We start from the raw sequence: 17,401 nt of genomic DNA on the forward strand, positions 1-17,401 counted from the left end.
ACAAATAATAATAGGGATTGTCCTTATGGGGATCTTCAGCTGAAGGACAGGGCCAGATCAACGTAGGTGAGTAACAGCCATAAGACCAGAGGGGGAACTAGGCTGCAGACAGACGGCCCTTGGGCATAGCTTGAAGGGCAGTCGAGGGTGAGTCTCAGAGGGGGAGCAGACCTCTGTCCCTTCTCCTAGGCTGGGCAGGCTGGCATCCTTTCCAGCTCTGAACCCCATATTTTATATATATAACCGGGCTTTTCCAGGAGCATCCCCCCCCAAGCCCAGAACCAGGGCCGTACAGATTTTGAGGACTTTCTCAGCTTGCGTATGTGTCAGCCATGACCACTGTGCATGTGCTGCATGGGGGAGTCAGGGATTTCCAGGCGTGCTCCAGTCTGGCTGGAGCAGAACCCGTGTGCTGTAGGATGACGTGCAGAAGCTCTAACACCTTCCAGGAAGACTGGATGTACATGGAATGTGCTGGAGCTCCTGGGAAGCACCGGGCAGGCCTTCTGGATGTGCACAGCCAGATGTTTTACACATGTGTGTTAAATGAAATATGCCGTGGTGGTAGGTTTTACTACCTGTATAATGGAAAGCACGTGGGCACGTTTCATTTCTGGAACTGGAAACGTACAAACCCTCCAGAAGCTGAGGCTGATCCCTAGACATTGACTTTATGCTGAAAACCTGCTGCACCAAGACACTTGGCAGAACTGGGGAGTGGGAGAGACCGATCCCCGGCTTGCCAAAACTCCGGGAACTCCCCCTTTTCACATGCAGTGGGTCTAATCACAGCTACTATTCCTGTAGTCTCCAGCTTGAGGTTCATTGTGGAACGAACAGGGACTTGCTGGGTAATTATGCCTCCCAAAGAATTGTTTATTTTTTCCTTGTATTGGGAACATTAGCTCTGTAATTAGAAGGGGCAGCTCAAAAAAACGTGTCCTGCCAGGCAGACCTCAGGCAGGAGGAGAACATGTGCGGGTACAGGCAGTTTGCTACGCTGGTGTTGAAGAGCAGACTGTGGGTGATTCTGGTCACTAACACTTACTGATTTCATGTCTCCATGGTGTAAATGAAAATTATTCTTGACCAGTTGGGACAGCAGATAAAAACAGGGGGCTGATTAGCTTCTAGAAAGGAGATTCAGGAGCTTCTAACCAGCTAACCCCCTTGGCTCTTAGAGACAAAGCCTTCTCCATCTCAAAGGAAACCCGGCCTCACACGGATTTCCTATTCTCTTGGTCTGGCTGGCCCAGTGAGTCCGGACAATGTGCTGCTCAGGGCCTCTCCTGTGCTGCCCCCACAACCTGGGTCACAACGGCCTCTCCCACCCCCCCAGTTTAAAGGGGAGGGCAGGCTGGCTGAGGTCCCACGCTCCATCAGCAGCCTATTTACAATTCCTTGGAGATCAAGCCTATGAACCTGCCTGGCTCACTCTGAGAGGTGAAGCCCTCCAAGGAGAATGCCCTAAGGAGATGTTTGTTAAAGATTAAACAGAGATATCCTATAGAAGGGTGATCTGGGAACTGCTCAGAGACCCTCTGCAGAACACAAAGGATAATGCAGCGGAGGAGTTCACTCTAGCAGTCTCTTTTGCTCTGATCCTTAGAAATGCTGCTGAAATGTTGCATCTTGGCAGTTACAGGGGGTGATGATGTGAGGGGTTTACTGGAGCTTTTAACTGATATATAAGAAGGGGTAAGATGCTGTACTGAGAGTGTTATTGCTCCGAGGAAAGTGAATTGGTTGCAATTGTTGGGGATGCCAAAGCATCTTCTGCTAGAGAAGAACAAACAGCTGTAGATTCCCGGCCCCATTCCACTTCCAATCATTCTACTAATGAGTTTTCCCACCACGAGACGCAGCGTTGTTCTTCCTCTCCTGCGTGGCGTGCAGGAGTACCACACAATGACGTAGTCAGCTCTTGCTGTACCTCACACTGCCGTGCCTGCCTTCCCAGCCCAGCAACGCGGTCACATGGAGGGAGGGTGACAGGAGACTGACATCACTGGGGGGTACTCAGGGCACAGCGAACAGGAACCTAAACCCACAGCTCTTCTGGTTTTTATGAGTAACTTTATATCAAGCTATCTCACGTAGGTATGCAGAAAGCAAACAGACTAAATTGTAAACTGTCTCATTCCTGGAGGCTGAGTGCTTCCAGCCAGCCCTGAATTATTATTACACCATATACATTTATCACATCTAGGTCAATTACCTCTGTTTCTAAGGGACCAACATCCATTCCTAAAAGCTCAGCTTTAACCTTAACCTACCTTATGCCTGTTTAAATTTCACAGATATTGTAAGAAGGGACTTAGGAGCTACATAAAAAAGAAATGAGAAAGGCTGCTTCTCTTACTTTTGTTATAAAAAGAATACGGAGAGAAGAAATGGAAGTTGCTGTGCTTAAAAAAATAAAACGTAGCACCATGCTACGAAGCGTTCGCGCTGTGCATCGCGTGCTGCCGGGATTGTCTGTCAGATGTAGGGCCCAAGCTATAGCCCTGTACAGCACAAGCTCCCACTAAACCCAACTGCTGGCCTAAGGCTTAACGTCACCCAGGCTTGCCCACGAGCAGGAGAGGTCCCCACGTGTCACCTCCCGTCCCAGATGGCGGATCTGCCCTAGCACCCACGGCATGACACACTCGTCACCTCCACATCTGCCTGGGACAGCCTGGGGGTGCTGCCTGCGTGGGGGGCAAAGCCCAGCCGGGGCAGGGGCCGAGCACGCTGATGAAATGCCAGCTCGGGGGCCAGTGGCCGAGCGGCTCGTCAGCCGAGCCACGGGTGGGCTCGGCGCGGCAGCACTGACTGTGCCGACAGCTTACGGCTCCAGAGCCCTTTCAGTGCCGTTCTGCCCTCCTCACACCTCTTGCTCCCTTTTCTAGGGGGGGAAGGTGCATGCTTTCTGTTAATTTATCTAATTATCCTCATTTTTGCTTGTTTATTGGACCGGTACACCTTCTCCCAGAGTACCTGGCAAGGTCAGGGGAGGCCTGTGTGTCAGGCAGGAACCATCAGGACAAAACTTTGGGAGCACTGGATGCATGGGAGGGCTTTGGGCCTCCGATGCCTGCCGAGCCTCGTACGGACGACGCCACCTGCCCGCCGCGAGCGTTCCCCGGGTGCTGGGGGCGAGCCAAGGGCCCGGCGGGCCCGCTGAAGCCTCGCCAGGCCCTGCCTGCGGCCCGCCCCTACCAAGATGGCGGCCCCACCGCGTTCGGGCGGCCCCTCTGCCCTCACCAAGATGGCGGGCGGGGGCGGGGCCACCAGCGGCCGACCCGGAAGTGGTTGGGCGGCGGCGCTTTCCCAGCCCAGCATGGCGGAGGGGGCCGTAGAGGGGCCGCGGCTGTCGGAGCTGCTGGCAGCGGGCCGGCGGCTCTGGGAGGAGGTGGAGACCGGCGCCGAGCCGTCTTCGGGGGCTCCGGCCGTGCAGGATAAGGTGCGGCAGGGGCTGGAGGCGCTGCAGCGGGCGGCCGCCATGGTGGCGCAGCTGGACCTGTTCAGGTGAGGGGAGGGACGGGCCTGGGCCTGGGCCTGAGCCTGAGCCTGGGCCTGGGCCTGCGGGGACCCAGCGAGGCCTGCGAGGGTCCCTCCGTGCCTTCTGTCGCCTCCATACGGGCCCCCGGGCCGCTGCGGAGCCGGCAGGGCTTGGCCGGGCTCAGGTGGAGCAAAGTGGGATCGGGAAGGTTCATCTCTCCCCTTGCAGCGAGAACGAGGAGCTGGAGGAGATCGCCTCGGCCGACCTGAAGTACCTGCTGCTGCCCGCCTTGCTGGGGGCCCTGACGCTGAAGCAGGTCGACCTGAGCAGGAGGCTGGAGCACCTGGAGAGCGCTCGGGCCCACTTCTGGCGCTTCCTCAAGCTCTGCAGGAGCTACGGACTGGGCAGCTTCCACCTACCCCCCGCTGCTGCCAGCCCCCCGGGAGAGGAAGATGCCGGGAGCCCGTGCCTGGGGGGCCCCACTGCTGCCCAGCCCAGCCTGGTGGCCATGGCGTCGAGCAGGCAAGCCAAAATTGAAAGGTAGGCTCTTGCTTTGCGGTGTTTAAAGGCTTCTGGGCATCCATTTAAGAGAAGGGGAGAGCCTCAGGCTGTGCAACATTTTACAGACAAGGACTGTCAGGAAAGAACTCGTTCCCTTGATACTGGAATACTTTGATAAACATTCCTTTTAAGATATGCACCACATATTACTTAACGGTGTTGGATTATGCACAGACTGGAGGCATGCATTTATGTCTTCAGTTTCCAGCCTTTGAAGAAGAACTGCACAAAAGCTCTCATGATTATTTCGTAAATCACTGCTAACGGTGTAAAGCTACCCACGTTGGAAGTTACCTACCAATGGGCTTTAAAAAGATCTTTAAAAAAGGGGTGGTTGATGCTCTTTGTCATGCTTTAGTTGGGGACTTTGATGGTCAAGTTGTTTCTTACTGTGCTAAAGGCCCAAGTGGGGCTGAAGAGCTGTTTAAATTGCACAAATGCAAAAATCTGATTTATATTCTAGAGAGTAACTTAACTGAGATGGGTTTGGGATACCGGAATACATCAGGGCCTTTGTGGTCAGCGCAGCAAAGCCTTTTCAGCGCCTTGTCAGCGGTCTCAGAGCTGCACGTCGCCTCCCCAGTGAGTTTTGTGGGCGCTGCAGGCCAGGCTTAAGTGAACTCCCCTCTCGCTGAGGGGTTGTGTTTGCCTGTCCTGTGACTCCTTCCACTTGAAGACAAACGGGAGGTGCCTGCGTTGTGAGTTCTGTCACAAGCAGGTCAATCAGGGTGAGACGTTGCAATTATATTTACTTTCAGTAAAATGTACAAATGGCATGAACAAAATTTTCCTAAGGAGGCCTGTATCACCACACCGGCTCCAGACCCAGCTCATCCTCGCTGCTTTCAGCCTCACTCTCTGATGCGATCCGGCGTCCTGGGGAGCAGGCTGGGATTGCAGTGGCCAACTGAAGAGAATTTATCCCGCTGTGGAGTGCAAAGACAAACGGGAACGGGGTGGTGGTTTGCTTTGCTTCCCCGCAGGATAGGGCCAGGCAGTCAGGTGCTTGGCTGGTTAAGGTGTATTTTTGGGGGTTCTTGTGGAGCACTTGTGACTGTTTTTTTTTTAAAATGACTTTTCTGTGCTCCTTGTCCTTTCAGCTCCCATAGGTTTCTAATCCTTGCTTCTTACTGTTCGTTCTTCAGGCAGCACTGTAGGGGGAAGTGGGACACAAGGATTTAGCCTGGAAGTGTATTATATAGGTAGTTCCCCCCTTTAATTCCTGAAAAGGTCAAAAAATCCAGAAAGTCAAAATTATATTGAAAAACGACCCGCAAAAACAGCTGAGACAGAAATTGGAAAAGTGTTTTAATCTGCCTTGTAAGCAGCTTCTTTATATTGTTGTGTCATATAGAAGCAACTCAAATAGCTGTTGCACTGGTTTTCTCAGTGAAGGAGCTGATGAGTTACAGTCCTGTTTTCTCCAGATTAAAGTTGCCAGGCTTGCCTAATTTTACCTGGGAGGCTTAATTTCCAAGGATTGCTCAACTTTTAGGAGAAGAGAAATAATTGAGAGAGGCGCCTCTAAATTTAAACTGTCGTCTTCAAAGCTGCTTTTAACAGAGAGGAGATACTTAAATTACAACAGTAAACCATCACAACCTCCCTTTTTATATACAATTTTCTTTTTAAATACATGAAATCTTGTTAAACCTCTTAGGGTAGTAGAGATCCTATGTAATGTCTAAATTTGAGTTGGCAGATGGAAGTGATGAGGAAGACGGGAGGAAAATATTTTGGTGCTGCACGTATGTATAGAACCGTGCATTTTCAAAGCCTTTTTTAAGCAGATTGGAACTCTTCTGTAGTTTTCATTTGACAAAAACCTTCTGTTGTCGGCGAGATGAGATGGGGAGATGGATCCCCCCTGCTTGGTGTTTCACAACGTGTAAGCACGAGGCAAGAGATTATCAGTAAATGACAACCAGTGTGATCTGGTGCTGCCAGTGCTCTTCCTCTTCTTAAAAGGAACATTCCTGTAAGTCTCCGCTTTACTTTTCCAGGACTCTTGGTTGTTAAATGAGTGGGTCCTACTCACACAGAGAAGTCAAAAGTCAAAGACACGAGGAGCTTTATGAATACCTGGGGTTTACGTACCCTAATGGGCACTGCTCAGCAACTGTGAAGACCAGTTAAAAGGGGATTGGGGCAGGAAGTAGCTCTCTAACTACATGTGATTGAATTTCAGGAAATAAGAGATTGTTTATTGTAGAAAACACCATATCTGGGCTGGGCTAGAGAAAGGTTATTCAATGATCTCACTTTGTTCTCCTTGAGACAGGTACAAGCAGAAGAAGGAACTGGAGAACAGGTTGGCCTCTATGAGAACCTTCGTGGAGGGTGGGCAAGCAGATGAGGATCAGATACGGGAATTTTACATACTACAAATCCAGAAATGGATCAACACCAGCCTGGAGGAAATTGAGAGTATTGACCAAGAAATGGTCATCCTGAGGAGCAGAGGTACAGCGAAACAGGTATGAGATCTCTCTTGAATTGCAGGTCCTGGGAGCTGTGGACAGGCAGACCTGGTGCTGGGCACTGTTGTGAGTAAATGAGCCCCAGAGGAATTCAGTAGCAGAGTTATGTGAGTTTTATTCGAATTCTCAATTGAAATTTAGCTCAGTCACAGCACAAGCAGATGGGGTTTGGTTTAATTCTGGTCTGACTTTGGGATTAGTCACTGTCCGCTGCTGCCACGTGTTCTAGGTAGTCGTGGCTGGTGAAATGCTAGAGCTTTGAATATCAGAGCTGAACTGGTCTCGTGCAAAGGCTTTTCTCCACTTTGCTGGGTTCTACCAGACCCTTAACTCTAGTACATTTATAAATTAAAAGACCCTTGTGATTTCTTTCAGACCTACGCTTCTGGTCTACAACATGCCCAGCTGTTACAGAAATAAATGTCCATTCTGAACGATGAAAGCTTCTCATAGACCTGCCATTCCTGTGTAGAATAGCGTCCTGGGCTTTATGTTACTCACCTAAAAAGTCTGTTTAGAAATAAAAAGTCATAATGTGCTGCTGACACAGACCATGGTCCAGCCCGGTGGGTGCAGCTGGTTTGTGCAGTTCGTTACTGGCATTGCAGAACTCTGTTTTTCTGTAGTGCCCTGGGTGATATCATCGGGAACAACGAGCTCTGCTGGCTTCAGAGCATGCTGTGTTTGATCCCTGGGAAAAATAAACTATATTTCATGCTTTGATCTGAGCTGATCTGGTTTAGCTCTGTCAGCTTTCCGCTTTGATCAGAGCGGGTGTAACAAAGGCACAAACAGAAGTGATTTGTGGAAACTCACAGATGGAGTTCATGATTTAAAGCGGAGTAAGGCCTGAATTGTCCATCTTGCTCTGACAGCAGAGACATTTCTTTTCTACAAGACGTTTAATAACTTGTTTGGGGTGGGAAGCAGAGAAGGGGATTCTCATCTACACGATTATCTTGTGACTTTTGTTTGCATCTTCAGTCTTCAGCACCACCACACGGTACTTCTCGGCAAGCCAGGGCTCCGCTGAAACCTTTCATTCTTACCCGGGATGCTGCTCAGGCTAAGTATGTTGGGTTTTGATTATTTAGACACAGCATGAGGCAGTGCTCTGTTCTTAGGTCAAGCCTAAGATACTCTTTGAAAGTCGTTTCCTTCAGGCAGCGCATCGCAGCGAGACGGCGTGCGTTATGCTGCTGGGCAGGGGACAGGGGGAAGATCTAATGCATTTCTTGGACTTTCTCTGATTTTTTTTGTTACCGGCATGCTGCAGTGTCTTGGCTAATGCTGTTTCCTCCTGTTGGGATGGCAGAAGCAGGGATGGTGTTAAGCAAACGTCACTGCGTTAGCTGCTAGGCCGCGTGCTTGCCGTTTGGTAAGCTGTGGAGAGGCAAGGCTTATCTGCCCCCCTAACGTCTGTGTGCTACAACAGGATGGTTCTTAACTCTTAAAATAAAGAGCCCCACAGTGAAAAGCACACGTGGTCTCTAATGTAAACTCGGGAAGATTTCAGTGAATTCAAAGAGGTGATCATAGGGGCTGGGAAGATGTGATACCTACCAGAGAATCATCAGTCACAATAACACCAGTTTTAACTGTGAGGCTTTCCCAACGGTATCAGTCTTAACGCTTTGTGGCACCGTGAGATTCTTGCAAGGAATATAGCAGCTAAAGCACAAAGTGGGATAGAAACCAGCTTTCTTGTCATGCTTTTGACATTATTTGCCCTCAGCCTTCCAGATAACTATTTAGTCAAGCCGTGCCTAATTCGGTTCCCCTTGGCAGGCTGTGATAGCACAGTGTGTTCCGCTTTGGGCTGGAGAAGGGATCGAAGGTCTTTGGACTAGAGCAGCCCTCACCTCTCTAAACGAGCAGCAGGAACTCGTTAGGCGTGTTACAGCCTAAGTCTGAAGGCCCGGGTTGTATTGGTTGTATTGAAGGCCCTCCTTGATAACGTGCCTGCTGTTGGTACACATTGGATTACAGAGCAGTTCTGTGCATGGTTGTCTGTGTTTCTGCTCCTTCGTAGCGATGTCAAGGGCTGCCTTTGCCTGTCTCTTCCTGTAGAGTGTTTGGGGCCGGGTACCCCGGGCTGCCCACGATGACCGTGGACGACTGGTACGAGCAGCGCCGCAGGCAGGGAGTCGTGGCTGGTCAGAGCGCGCCACAGAGAGCGCCAGGTACGGAGCGGCGAAGCCAAGGCTGGGGTAGAGAATTTGGGAAGTCTCTCGAGGGGGAAGGTGAACGGGGACGTGGTCAGGGTGTGAAACGCCAGCTGGCTGAGGAAGAGTATGAGCTGACTTTGTCAGGCTGTGAAAGTAACTGGGCTGAGCTTTGGCAAGTCCCGCTTTCTGTCTAGACCAGCGCCTGGCAGGGCTTCTGCTTGGAGGGCTTGACTAGGGATCTTCCCCTGTCTTACTGCCCCTCACTCCTGTTCTTGACCTTCAGCAGCTATAACTGATGAAGAGTTGCAGAAGCAGCAGCAGGAGAAAAAAGAGGAAGAGGATGATGAGGAAGCTCTTCAAAAAGCTCGGAACTGGGATGACTGGAAGGATACGCACCCAAGAGGCTACGGCAACCGGCAGAACGTGGGTTGATGCTCTCGCTGCGGAGGGAGCAGGGCCTGGAAATGCTGTAAGAATTGCCCATGTCCTGGAGATAGAGGAGTAAATACACTGTACATAAGCGGAGGTACCCAGGGCTTCGCTGGGAGGCACCGGGGTCGGGAGTAAACCTGACAGTTTGCTTTGGTTTACATTAAATGTCAGACTGGAGCACACTGGGCGTGTACAGCGATACCCCAGAGCTCCTCTCAGGTGGGGCCTTTGCTGAGGGGTCAGGCTGCCTCTGTTCTCCCAGAGGAAATCCTTGAGAGGAAAGTCCCTGAATTTGGAAACCACTCTTTGTATTGTGGGTGGATGTATTTATTTTTTTTTCTCTCTCTTTTAAGCAAAATAAAATCTCTTGTGCTGTCTAGTTCTTGCTGTGAAAATCCCTTGCTATTCATCCCAGGCTCTTCCAGAGGAAGCCTGTCAGGCTGATTTCCAGCCACCAAAGGAGTTGGGGATAGGCAACATCCAACGGCTTGTTTCCTTGGCCAAGGCTTCTTGCGGCGCAGCGTTTGCCTCGGCAGGGAGATCTGTCTGCAGCCGGGTGGCCTTTCCCCAGGCTCATGCCTCTGTTCCTCCCAGAGCAGGCGGTCAGAAGCACTGGGGATTTTTTTTTTATGTTAAGTAGATCGGGCATTTCGAGGACGATGTCTGGAAGGGCTGATGCTACATGTAGTACAATGTTTTAATAGAAATATTTGTGCTTTCGCTTGGCATGCTTTGGGGTCGGTGTGGCTTTAGCGTACACGGTGTAATGCACAATGTGTGTGTGTATGTTTGTGCTCCAGACCCTCTCATGGAGCCCGACGGGCCAACGCTGAGGCAAACGGTGCCGTAATCAAAGCAAAGTAGTACGCGAGTTGTCGGTGTGCTTTGAAATCTACTTGCAGAATGACCCCAAGGGGGTGAAAACCTTTTCTGGGTTCCTCTGAAGGTCCTTTAAATAGCTGCTGACTCTAATCCTGAACTGGGCGAAGCGAGGGGACACAACAGGTCTGGCACTGACCTGGCCCATGTGTATTTCGGGGTGAAAAAGTGAGGAATCCCAGCTGGAAGCACGAGTTGCCCGGCATGGACTGGCAGCTGGGCCTGTGGTTCTAAACCCGTCACAAATATTGGGATAAAAAACCGAAAGAAGCGTCACTGCTGCTTGCACTCGTGGCAGTGTGTCACCCCGAGCAGGCCACGGGGCGATTGTGGTTTAGCAGCAGGGTGCTCCCTTACCCCTGGGGACAGCAGGATTCTGAAAGAATTTGGGTTTTTTTTCCTTCTTATTAGCACGCCCTCTACAACTCCCTGAAAGGAGGGTGCAGAGAGGGGGGATGAGTCTCTTGAGCCAAGGAACCAGCGGCAGGACAAGAGGGAATGGCCTCAAGCTGCGCCAGGGCAGGGTCAGACTGGCTCTTAGGAAGTATTTCTTTGCAGAAGGGGTTGTTGGGCGTTGGAATGGGCTGCCCAGGGCAGGGGGGGAGTCCCCATCCCTGGAGGGGTTGAAGAGTCGGGTTGACCCAGCGCTGAGGGATCTGGTGGAGTTGGTCAGTGTGAGGTTCACGGTTGGACTGGAGGAGCTTCAAGCGCTTTTCCAGCTCAGATGATTCTGGGATTCTGTGATTTCGGTGCACCCCAGGGACCAGCTCAGGCATTTTATACCTGCCAATCGTGGCTCCTTGTCACCAGTCTACATCTCCGAAGCTGCGGCCTGCAGCGAATGCTGTTACACCCTTTTTTCCAGATACTGAGTCTCTACAATTTACAAGACAGATGATGAGTTTCCGTGTGCGATCCTGTGTGTGTTTTTTATCCCTTTCCTACACTGGGTGTTAGCCTGCTCTTCCTAGTGAGCACTTCTGGAGAGGTAGATCCTGAGAACAGCTCTAGTGAATCAGACACTGGATTTTTACCCTTCCTTAGGTGCCCGAAGCCCCATCTCACTGCTGCTTTTGTGCTGCTCTTGTTTCCTTTTCTTCTCACTTTATTATTTTATTTTTTTCCCTCCAATCCTCTCCAGGCACTACTCCAGCTTTCCTGGGGTAGCAGGCAGGGCTCGGTGCCATCCTTTGGGGTGGCAGAATTGGGGCTGGTGCTGGCTGGTGGGGCTGCAGGTCAGGGCCTGTCGGGCGGGCCGTGTTCCCATCCCGCAGGGCTGCGGGATGACGTTTTTCGGGCGGCTCTGGGGGGGAGTTGCACCGCCAGAGCACGACAGCGGTTTGTGAAATACCCAGAGCGTGGACGGTACCATTCCCCGGGGGAAGGCGGCCCCGGCCCAGCTGCCACCAGTGCTGGCAGCGGTGCCTTTCTGAGGTGCCTTCGCCACGACAGCTCCTCGCCACTCGCTGCCACTCCTCATCCTCCCAAGGACCAGCAGCTCAGCTCCTCGCTCTGCCAGCCGGGGCCAGCGCAGGTCCGCTCCCCTCCGCCGCGGCCACTTTACCTTGGATCAGCTGGTTAAAGCAGCTTGGATACACAATCAATCGCCCTCCAGGATTTCCAAACTCGCCTTTTAACCTGCTGAACAGGGTCTGGCGCGGAACTCCTTACCACCATGAAAACAATTATTGCAGCCTGTTCCCAAAATCTTAGCGGTAAGATATTTCCAAAGCGCCTTTTGAATGGTTTCTGATGCTCTGGCGATGCGAGTGGCTGGTCAGGCAATTAGCGTTTGTTGTCACCATTGTCTATTTGCTTTAGACTGCTTAGGGGGAAGGGAGGTGTTCGGAGCAACTTGGGGTTAGCAGCACCAGAAGAAAACATACAGTTGCTCAACAGAAACGACATTTCTGACAATGCGTTCGGTTATGTTGCTCCCGCAAGATGCTCCCGAGTGCTGCAAATTCCCCTTCATCTTCCCCTGCTGCCCCAGGCCACAGAGTCTGAATTTTTAGGTTTGAAGAGGCTCTTGTCACCGCAGACGGGGCTGGCAGCGGAGCCCCTGGGGTTTCTCCGTTTTCCGTCTGCGGTCTGGAGGTTCATGGAGTGCTTGGGTGGGGGGAGCTAGAAAAAGGAACTTAAAAAAGCAACTGTTTGGTAGGCACAAGTTTGCTAGGCAGAGCTCTGTGTCTTCCCTGGCGGGGGGCGGGGGAAACAACCAAAAAATGGGGTTTTGGAAAGTTGAGAACATCAGGGCTGTGCTGGGTTTCTGGAGATGCCTCACTGGGCATATGGGGATGGGCAGGAAGGATGGCTTAAAGCATGGCTTGGGGGAGAGGGAAAACAATTCTTCAGTGCTGGTGATGGCTCCAGTGTTTAATTTATTTCAGTTGTCCCCTTCATAGTTTGGATTGAGCCAGGAAGAGTTGAACCTCCCCAAACCAGGGTTTGGTGGGTCTCCTCTGACCCACCCAAGTGTCCCCAGCCTGGGGAGCTGTGGGGATGGGTCTGCTCCTGTCTCACCTAGCATCTCCCTGTCTGGCCAGAGTGCTGATTTTGGGCTGTTTTCTCAAGAAAACAAGGCTCTTGTGACACAAGAGGTAGCTCACTGCAGTCAGCAGTGGCTGTGCCAGGGGGTCTCGGCCGCGGTTGGACCTTTGGCCGGGAGCGCCTCAGGCCGGTTTCGGGGAGGAGGGATGGGGCTGTGCGTGGAGTTTGGATCCTGGCACCTGGCCCGGGGCAGTTAATGGTTCACCAAGGTCGGCTGGAGGCAACAGGGAGGCGGGGGGAGTGGAGTGACCACGGGCTGCTGGAGTGTCCCTCGTGGGAGCAAAGCTCGGCAGGAATGGCCAGTCTTGGCCACCCTCCCTCTGCCTGTGGCCACTGTCCTTGGCACTTGCTGGGGTGGTGGATGCTGAGAAAGCCCCAAATTCTCTGTGATCGTGAACGCACCAGGGAGGGTGAGGGAAAGGTCCCAGCCTGTGGGGAGCTGGGCACGGTGCGGGATGTGCTGCTGCACTCAGCTCCACTGTTGCACCCAGGCTCATGTTTGGGCTTTGGGGTGCCCAGCCCCCCAGGGCAGGACTGGTCTCAAAACAGCCTCAGGTTGCCCAGGGCCACCTCCTGGAGTGGTCCAGAGCTCCCTAGGGATGAGTATCCCAACCTTCCCATCCTACCTCCTGCCTCCTTCCCCATACCCTGACTGTGGCAGCCACGGGTACCACCAGCCTCACCCCCCTGCCAGCGCAGGGTGGGGGGGGGGGTGTGGGGTGTGGGGACACACTGTTTTTTGTGCAACTCGAGCTGTTTTGGGCTGGGGGACCGTGTCCCTCCCCACAGGCAACCGCGCCAGCGTCCAGACGGCCTTGCGCACCCTGCTCGCAGCGCCCTGGCCCTCGCAGCGGGATCTCCGCTCCTGGCTCCAGCTCCTCTCTGTCCTGCAGTGGGTGCTCAGCTTCCTGCTGCTGGGTGAGTGCAGGGGGGGTGCAGGGTGCTGGGGGGGGGGGCCCGGCGGGGTGGCTGCCTTGCTGCTCACCCCCCACCCTCCCTGGCTCCCGCAGGAATTGTCAGCCTGCTGCTCCTCATCTACCTGGTGTTCACCAGCTTCTGGCCCATCTCCGCACTCTACCTGGCCTGGATCATCTTCGACTGGGACACGCCAGAAAAAGGTGGGGACAGGCAGACACACCCCCACCCCCCACCCCCCCAAATTTCCTCCAGCTTTACAGCAGGATGGGCTGTGGGGTCCCCCCCAACCTTTCTCTGGGTCCATCCCAGCACATCAAAGGAGGAGCAGCACCACATCCTACCTCTCCCGCATCATCCTCACAGTGGGAAGAGGGGTGTGACAGCTCTGCGGGGAGGAGGGTCTTGCTGCCTGCCGGGGTGGGGTCACCTCCCGCTGTCCCTTTCTGGTTTTCAGGTGGCAGGCGGCTGCCATGCCTGCGGCGATGGCCTGTGTGGAAGCATTTTCGGGATTATTTCCCCGTGAAGGTACGGCGCGGGCAGCTGGGGTGGGATGTTTGTAGTGGTGGGACATGCCGCTGTGATGTCCCCTTTTGTCCCCACAGCTGGTGAAGACGCATGACCTGTCCCCCAGCCACAACTACATCATCGGCTCCCACCCCCATGGCATCCTCTGCGTTGGTGCCTTCTGCAACTTCATCACCGGCTCGACGGGCTTCAGCGAGATGTTCCCGGGCATCCGGCCTTTCCTCACCACCCTGGCCGGCAACTTCCGCCTGCCCGTCTTCAGGGAGTACCTGATGAGTGGGGGTGAGTGTCTGTGGGCAGCAGGGTGGGCAGCTGCCTGCCACCATGGGCAGCGCTGCCAGCACGGATGGCCGGCCTAGGGACGCACCTCCTGCCTGTCCTGCTCCTGCCCGCCTCTGCCTGTGCTTGGGCAGACACGGGAGGGCTCCCAGGGGGTCCCATCTGCGGGAAGCTGGGGACTGACAGCCTCTGTGCTCCCCAGGAGCGGGCAGGGACAGCGCTCTGCCTGCACCCTGCCTGAACTTCCCCCCTCCCATTGCTTGCACCATGCCAGCACCTTGCCTGCAAGGTCCCTTTCGGGGTTCCTTGCGGAGTCCCCGGGCACTGCCTGTGCAGGTGGTCCCACAGCAACCGGTGGGTGGGTCCCGCCGCAGGTCTGTGCCCGGTGACGCGCCGTGCCATCGGCTACCTGCTGTCCCAGAACGGCACTGGCAACGCGGTGGCCATCGTCATTGGCGGTGCGGCCGAGTCGCTCTCCTGCCGTCCTGGCATCACCACCCTCATCCTGAAGAACCGCAAGGGCTTCGTCCGCATGGCCCTGCAGCACGGGTGGGTCACGGGCACTGCCGCTGCCACCGTGGGGGGCTGAGGGTCTTGGCACCCCATCACCAACCCCCCCGTGTCCCCTCTACAGGGCCTACCTTGTCCCCTCCTTCTCCTTTGGGGAGAACGACCTTTTCCGACAGGTTGTCTTTGAGGAGGGCAGCTGGATGAGGAGCATCCAGCAGCGCTTCCAGAAGATGATGGGCTTTGCTCCCTGCGTCTTCTATGGCCGGGGTCTCACCTCTGTCCAGTCCCGCGGCTTCCTGCCCTATGCCAGACCCATCACCACCGTGGGTGAGTGTTGCCCGCCAGGCAACTGTAGGAGTTTCAGTAAGGCCAAATGCTGGGTTCTGCGCTTCGGCCACAACAACCCCCAGCAGCGCTACAGGCTTGGGGAGGAGTGGCTGGAGAGCTGCCAGTCAGAGAGGGACCTGGGGGGGTTGATTGATTGATAATGAGCCAGCAGTGTGCCCAGGTGGCCAAGAAGGCCAATGGCATCCTGGCTTGTATCAGCACTAGCGTGGCCAGCAGGGACAGGGAAGGGATCTTACCCCTGTGCTCGGCACTGCTGAGGCCGCCCCTCGATGAGTGGGTTCAGTTTTGGGCCCCTCACTCCAAAAAGGCCATTGAATGACTCGAGCGTGTCCAGAGAAGGGCAACGGAGCTGGTGCAGGGTCTGGAGCACAGGTCTGATGGGGAGCGGCTGAGGGAACTGGGGGGGTTTAGTCTGGAGAAGAGGAGGCTGAGGGGAGACCTCATGGCCCTCTACAACTCCCTGACAGGAGGGTGCAGAGAGGGGGGATGAGTCTCTTGAGCCAAGGAACCAGCGCCAGGACAAGAGGGAATGGCCTCAAGCTGCGCCAGGGCAGGGTCAGACTGGCTCTTAGGAAGTATTTCTTTGCAGAAGGGGTTGTTGGGCGTTGGAATGGGCTGCCCAGGGCAGGGGGGGAGTCCCCATCCCTGGAGGGGTTGAAGAGTCGGGTTGACCCAGCGCTGAGGGATCTGGTGGAGTTGGGAACGGTCAGTGTGAGGTTCATGGTTGGACTAGAGGATCTTCAAGGGCTTTTCTAACCGAGATGATTCTGTGGGGTGGAAGGGACCCCTGGGAGGTGGAAGGTTGGAGGAGGAAGGACACCCAGCCATGGGTGGCATTGGAAGGCAACGCTTGCCTCGTATCCCCACCACGCCCTCGGCCTGACCCTCATGTCCCCTCCTGGCAGTGGGGGAGCCAGTGATGGTGCCCAAGATTGAGGACCCGAGCCACGAGACGGTGGACATGTACCACGAGATGTATGTCCGCTCCCTGCTCAAGCTCTTCAACGAGAACAAGACCAAGTACGGCCTGTCGGAGTCGGACGAGCTGCACATCCTTTGAGCACGGCCGGCACCGGCGGCCAGATCCTGGCTCACAAGGGCGGTTGGCTCTTGCGGGTGGGGATTTCAGCCGCCCCGGCACAGGGGACACGCGGGGGACCGCTCCCCATTCCACCCCTCTGCTCCTCCGCCTGAAAAACCTGCGCGGGAGGTGGGAGGAGAGGAGGAAGGGAGGGGAAGGGAGAGATGGGGAAAGGGTCCCCCTTGAAAGGGGTTTGGAGGCTGCGGCTGACACGGTTGTCCCCTGAGGACGTGGTGGGGGCTAGTGTGAGGCTGGGGGCCAGCGATGGGCACAGTGCCCCCAAGATAACCAAGACACCACAAGCTGAGGGAGGGGGTGTCATGGGAGGAGGGAAAGAGATGGGCTCTTTAGGGGGGCATCCGGAGGGCCAATGGGAGCAAGCTGGGGAGACAACCCCCTGGAGTGGAAGGGGGACACTCCTGGACTTGGTGACCTAGGGAAGTGGCCTCAGCTGGGACCACATTGCCCTGGGTGGGGGCAGGTGCTGCTCTGGCCCCAGATGAGCCTTTTCCACCACCTCTGTAGCCAATACAGATTTCCAACCCCCTTGGCGCTGCCTGTGTGTGCTGGGGGTGGGGGTGGGGGGCAGGATCGGTGGTGCTGGGGCTCTATCCCCATGCTCCCTGTGCAGGTGGACATGCCACCTGCCCGTGTCCCCTCCCTGGTTGTCCCATCTCCTTGGCAGGGACCTTTGCACTGCTCAGGTGCAACCAAGCAGCTCCTGGGTCCACCTGGACCATGTCGGACATAACAGGAGGTGAGGGGCAGCAGCTGCTCTTACTGGGTTAACTGGGTTTGGGGAGGAGGGTGGGGGTCTCCTCCTCTCTCTGGGTTCCACTCCCTGGTGGGATGGGGTTGTGGGGCTGGGACATGGCATCCCTGGGCCCCTCTCCCTTCCCGCCTGACCTGGGCAACTCCTGGTGGGATGGGGCTGGTGCCACGACTGGGGGGTGACCCCCCCCCAATGATGCTATGGGCGTCCCTGGCAGGACTCATGGGGGTCTCCGTGGTGGGGACAGCCCCGTCCCGTCCCCGGCTGGGGGTGGTGGGGGATTGTCGCCAGCGCTGATAGTCATCTCTCGCCTGCTCCTCTCTGCGCAGGCACTTGGTCAAACAAAAGGGCTGGGTAAACATTTGGAAAGCAAACACCTATAAAGGCAGATTCCAGAGGACTCTCCGTCAC

At 54.9% G+C, this 17,401-nt stretch overlaps 2 protein-coding genes across 6 annotated transcripts; both read left to right on the forward strand.

Annotated features, from left to right (window-relative positions):
- The first annotated feature begins 3,285 nt into the window (after positions 1 to 3,285).
- On the forward strand, positions 3,286 to 9,507 carry IGBP1 (immunoglobulin binding protein 1). 4 transcript variants are annotated; one of them, XR_012630781.1, is made up of 6 exons: positions 3,286 to 3,513; positions 3,716 to 4,027; positions 6,330 to 6,525; positions 7,513 to 7,598; positions 8,561 to 8,711; positions 8,980 to 9,507. XR_012630781.1 is itself a non-coding variant. In XM_074883113.1 (6 exons), the coding sequence occupies exons 1-6, from the start codon at positions 3,326 to 3,328 to the stop codon at positions 9,126 to 9,128; spliced, it is 1,044 nt and encodes a 347-aa protein (XP_074739214.1). In that variant the 5' UTR covers positions 3,286 to 3,325; the 3' UTR covers positions 9,129 to 9,507. The 4 variants fall into 4 exon arrangements, 2 of the variants coding, with proteins under 2 accessions (XP_074739214.1, XP_074739215.1); XR_012630782.1 differs by having other exon boundaries at positions 8,983 to 9,507; XM_074883113.1 differs by having other exon boundaries at positions 8,599 to 8,711.
- A 228-nt stretch (positions 9,508 to 9,735) lies between these two features.
- On the forward strand, positions 9,736 to 16,765 carry LOC141949463 (diacylglycerol O-acyltransferase 2-like). Of its 2 annotated transcripts, XM_074883110.1 has the most exons (8): positions 9,736 to 11,722; positions 13,347 to 13,475; positions 13,568 to 13,675; positions 13,930 to 14,000; positions 14,078 to 14,282; positions 14,654 to 14,828; positions 14,914 to 15,116; positions 16,043 to 16,765. In XM_074883110.1, the coding sequence occupies exons 1-8, from the start codon at positions 11,683 to 11,685 to the stop codon at positions 16,195 to 16,197; spliced, it is 1,086 nt and encodes a 361-aa protein (XP_074739211.1). In that variant the 5' UTR covers positions 9,736 to 11,682; the 3' UTR covers positions 16,198 to 16,765. The 2 variants fall into 2 exon arrangements, with proteins under 2 accessions (XP_074739211.1, XP_074739210.1); XM_074883109.1 differs by having other exon boundaries at positions 9,736 to 13,475.
- The last annotated feature ends 636 nt before the right edge of the window (positions 16,766 to 17,401 follow it).

Source organism: Strix uralensis, chromosome 13, assembly GCF_047716275.1.
Source record: "Strix uralensis isolate ZFMK-TIS-50842 chromosome 13, bStrUra1, whole genome shotgun sequence".
Classification (NCBI taxonomy): Eukaryota; Metazoa; Chordata; class Aves; order Strigiformes; family Strigidae; genus Strix; species Strix uralensis.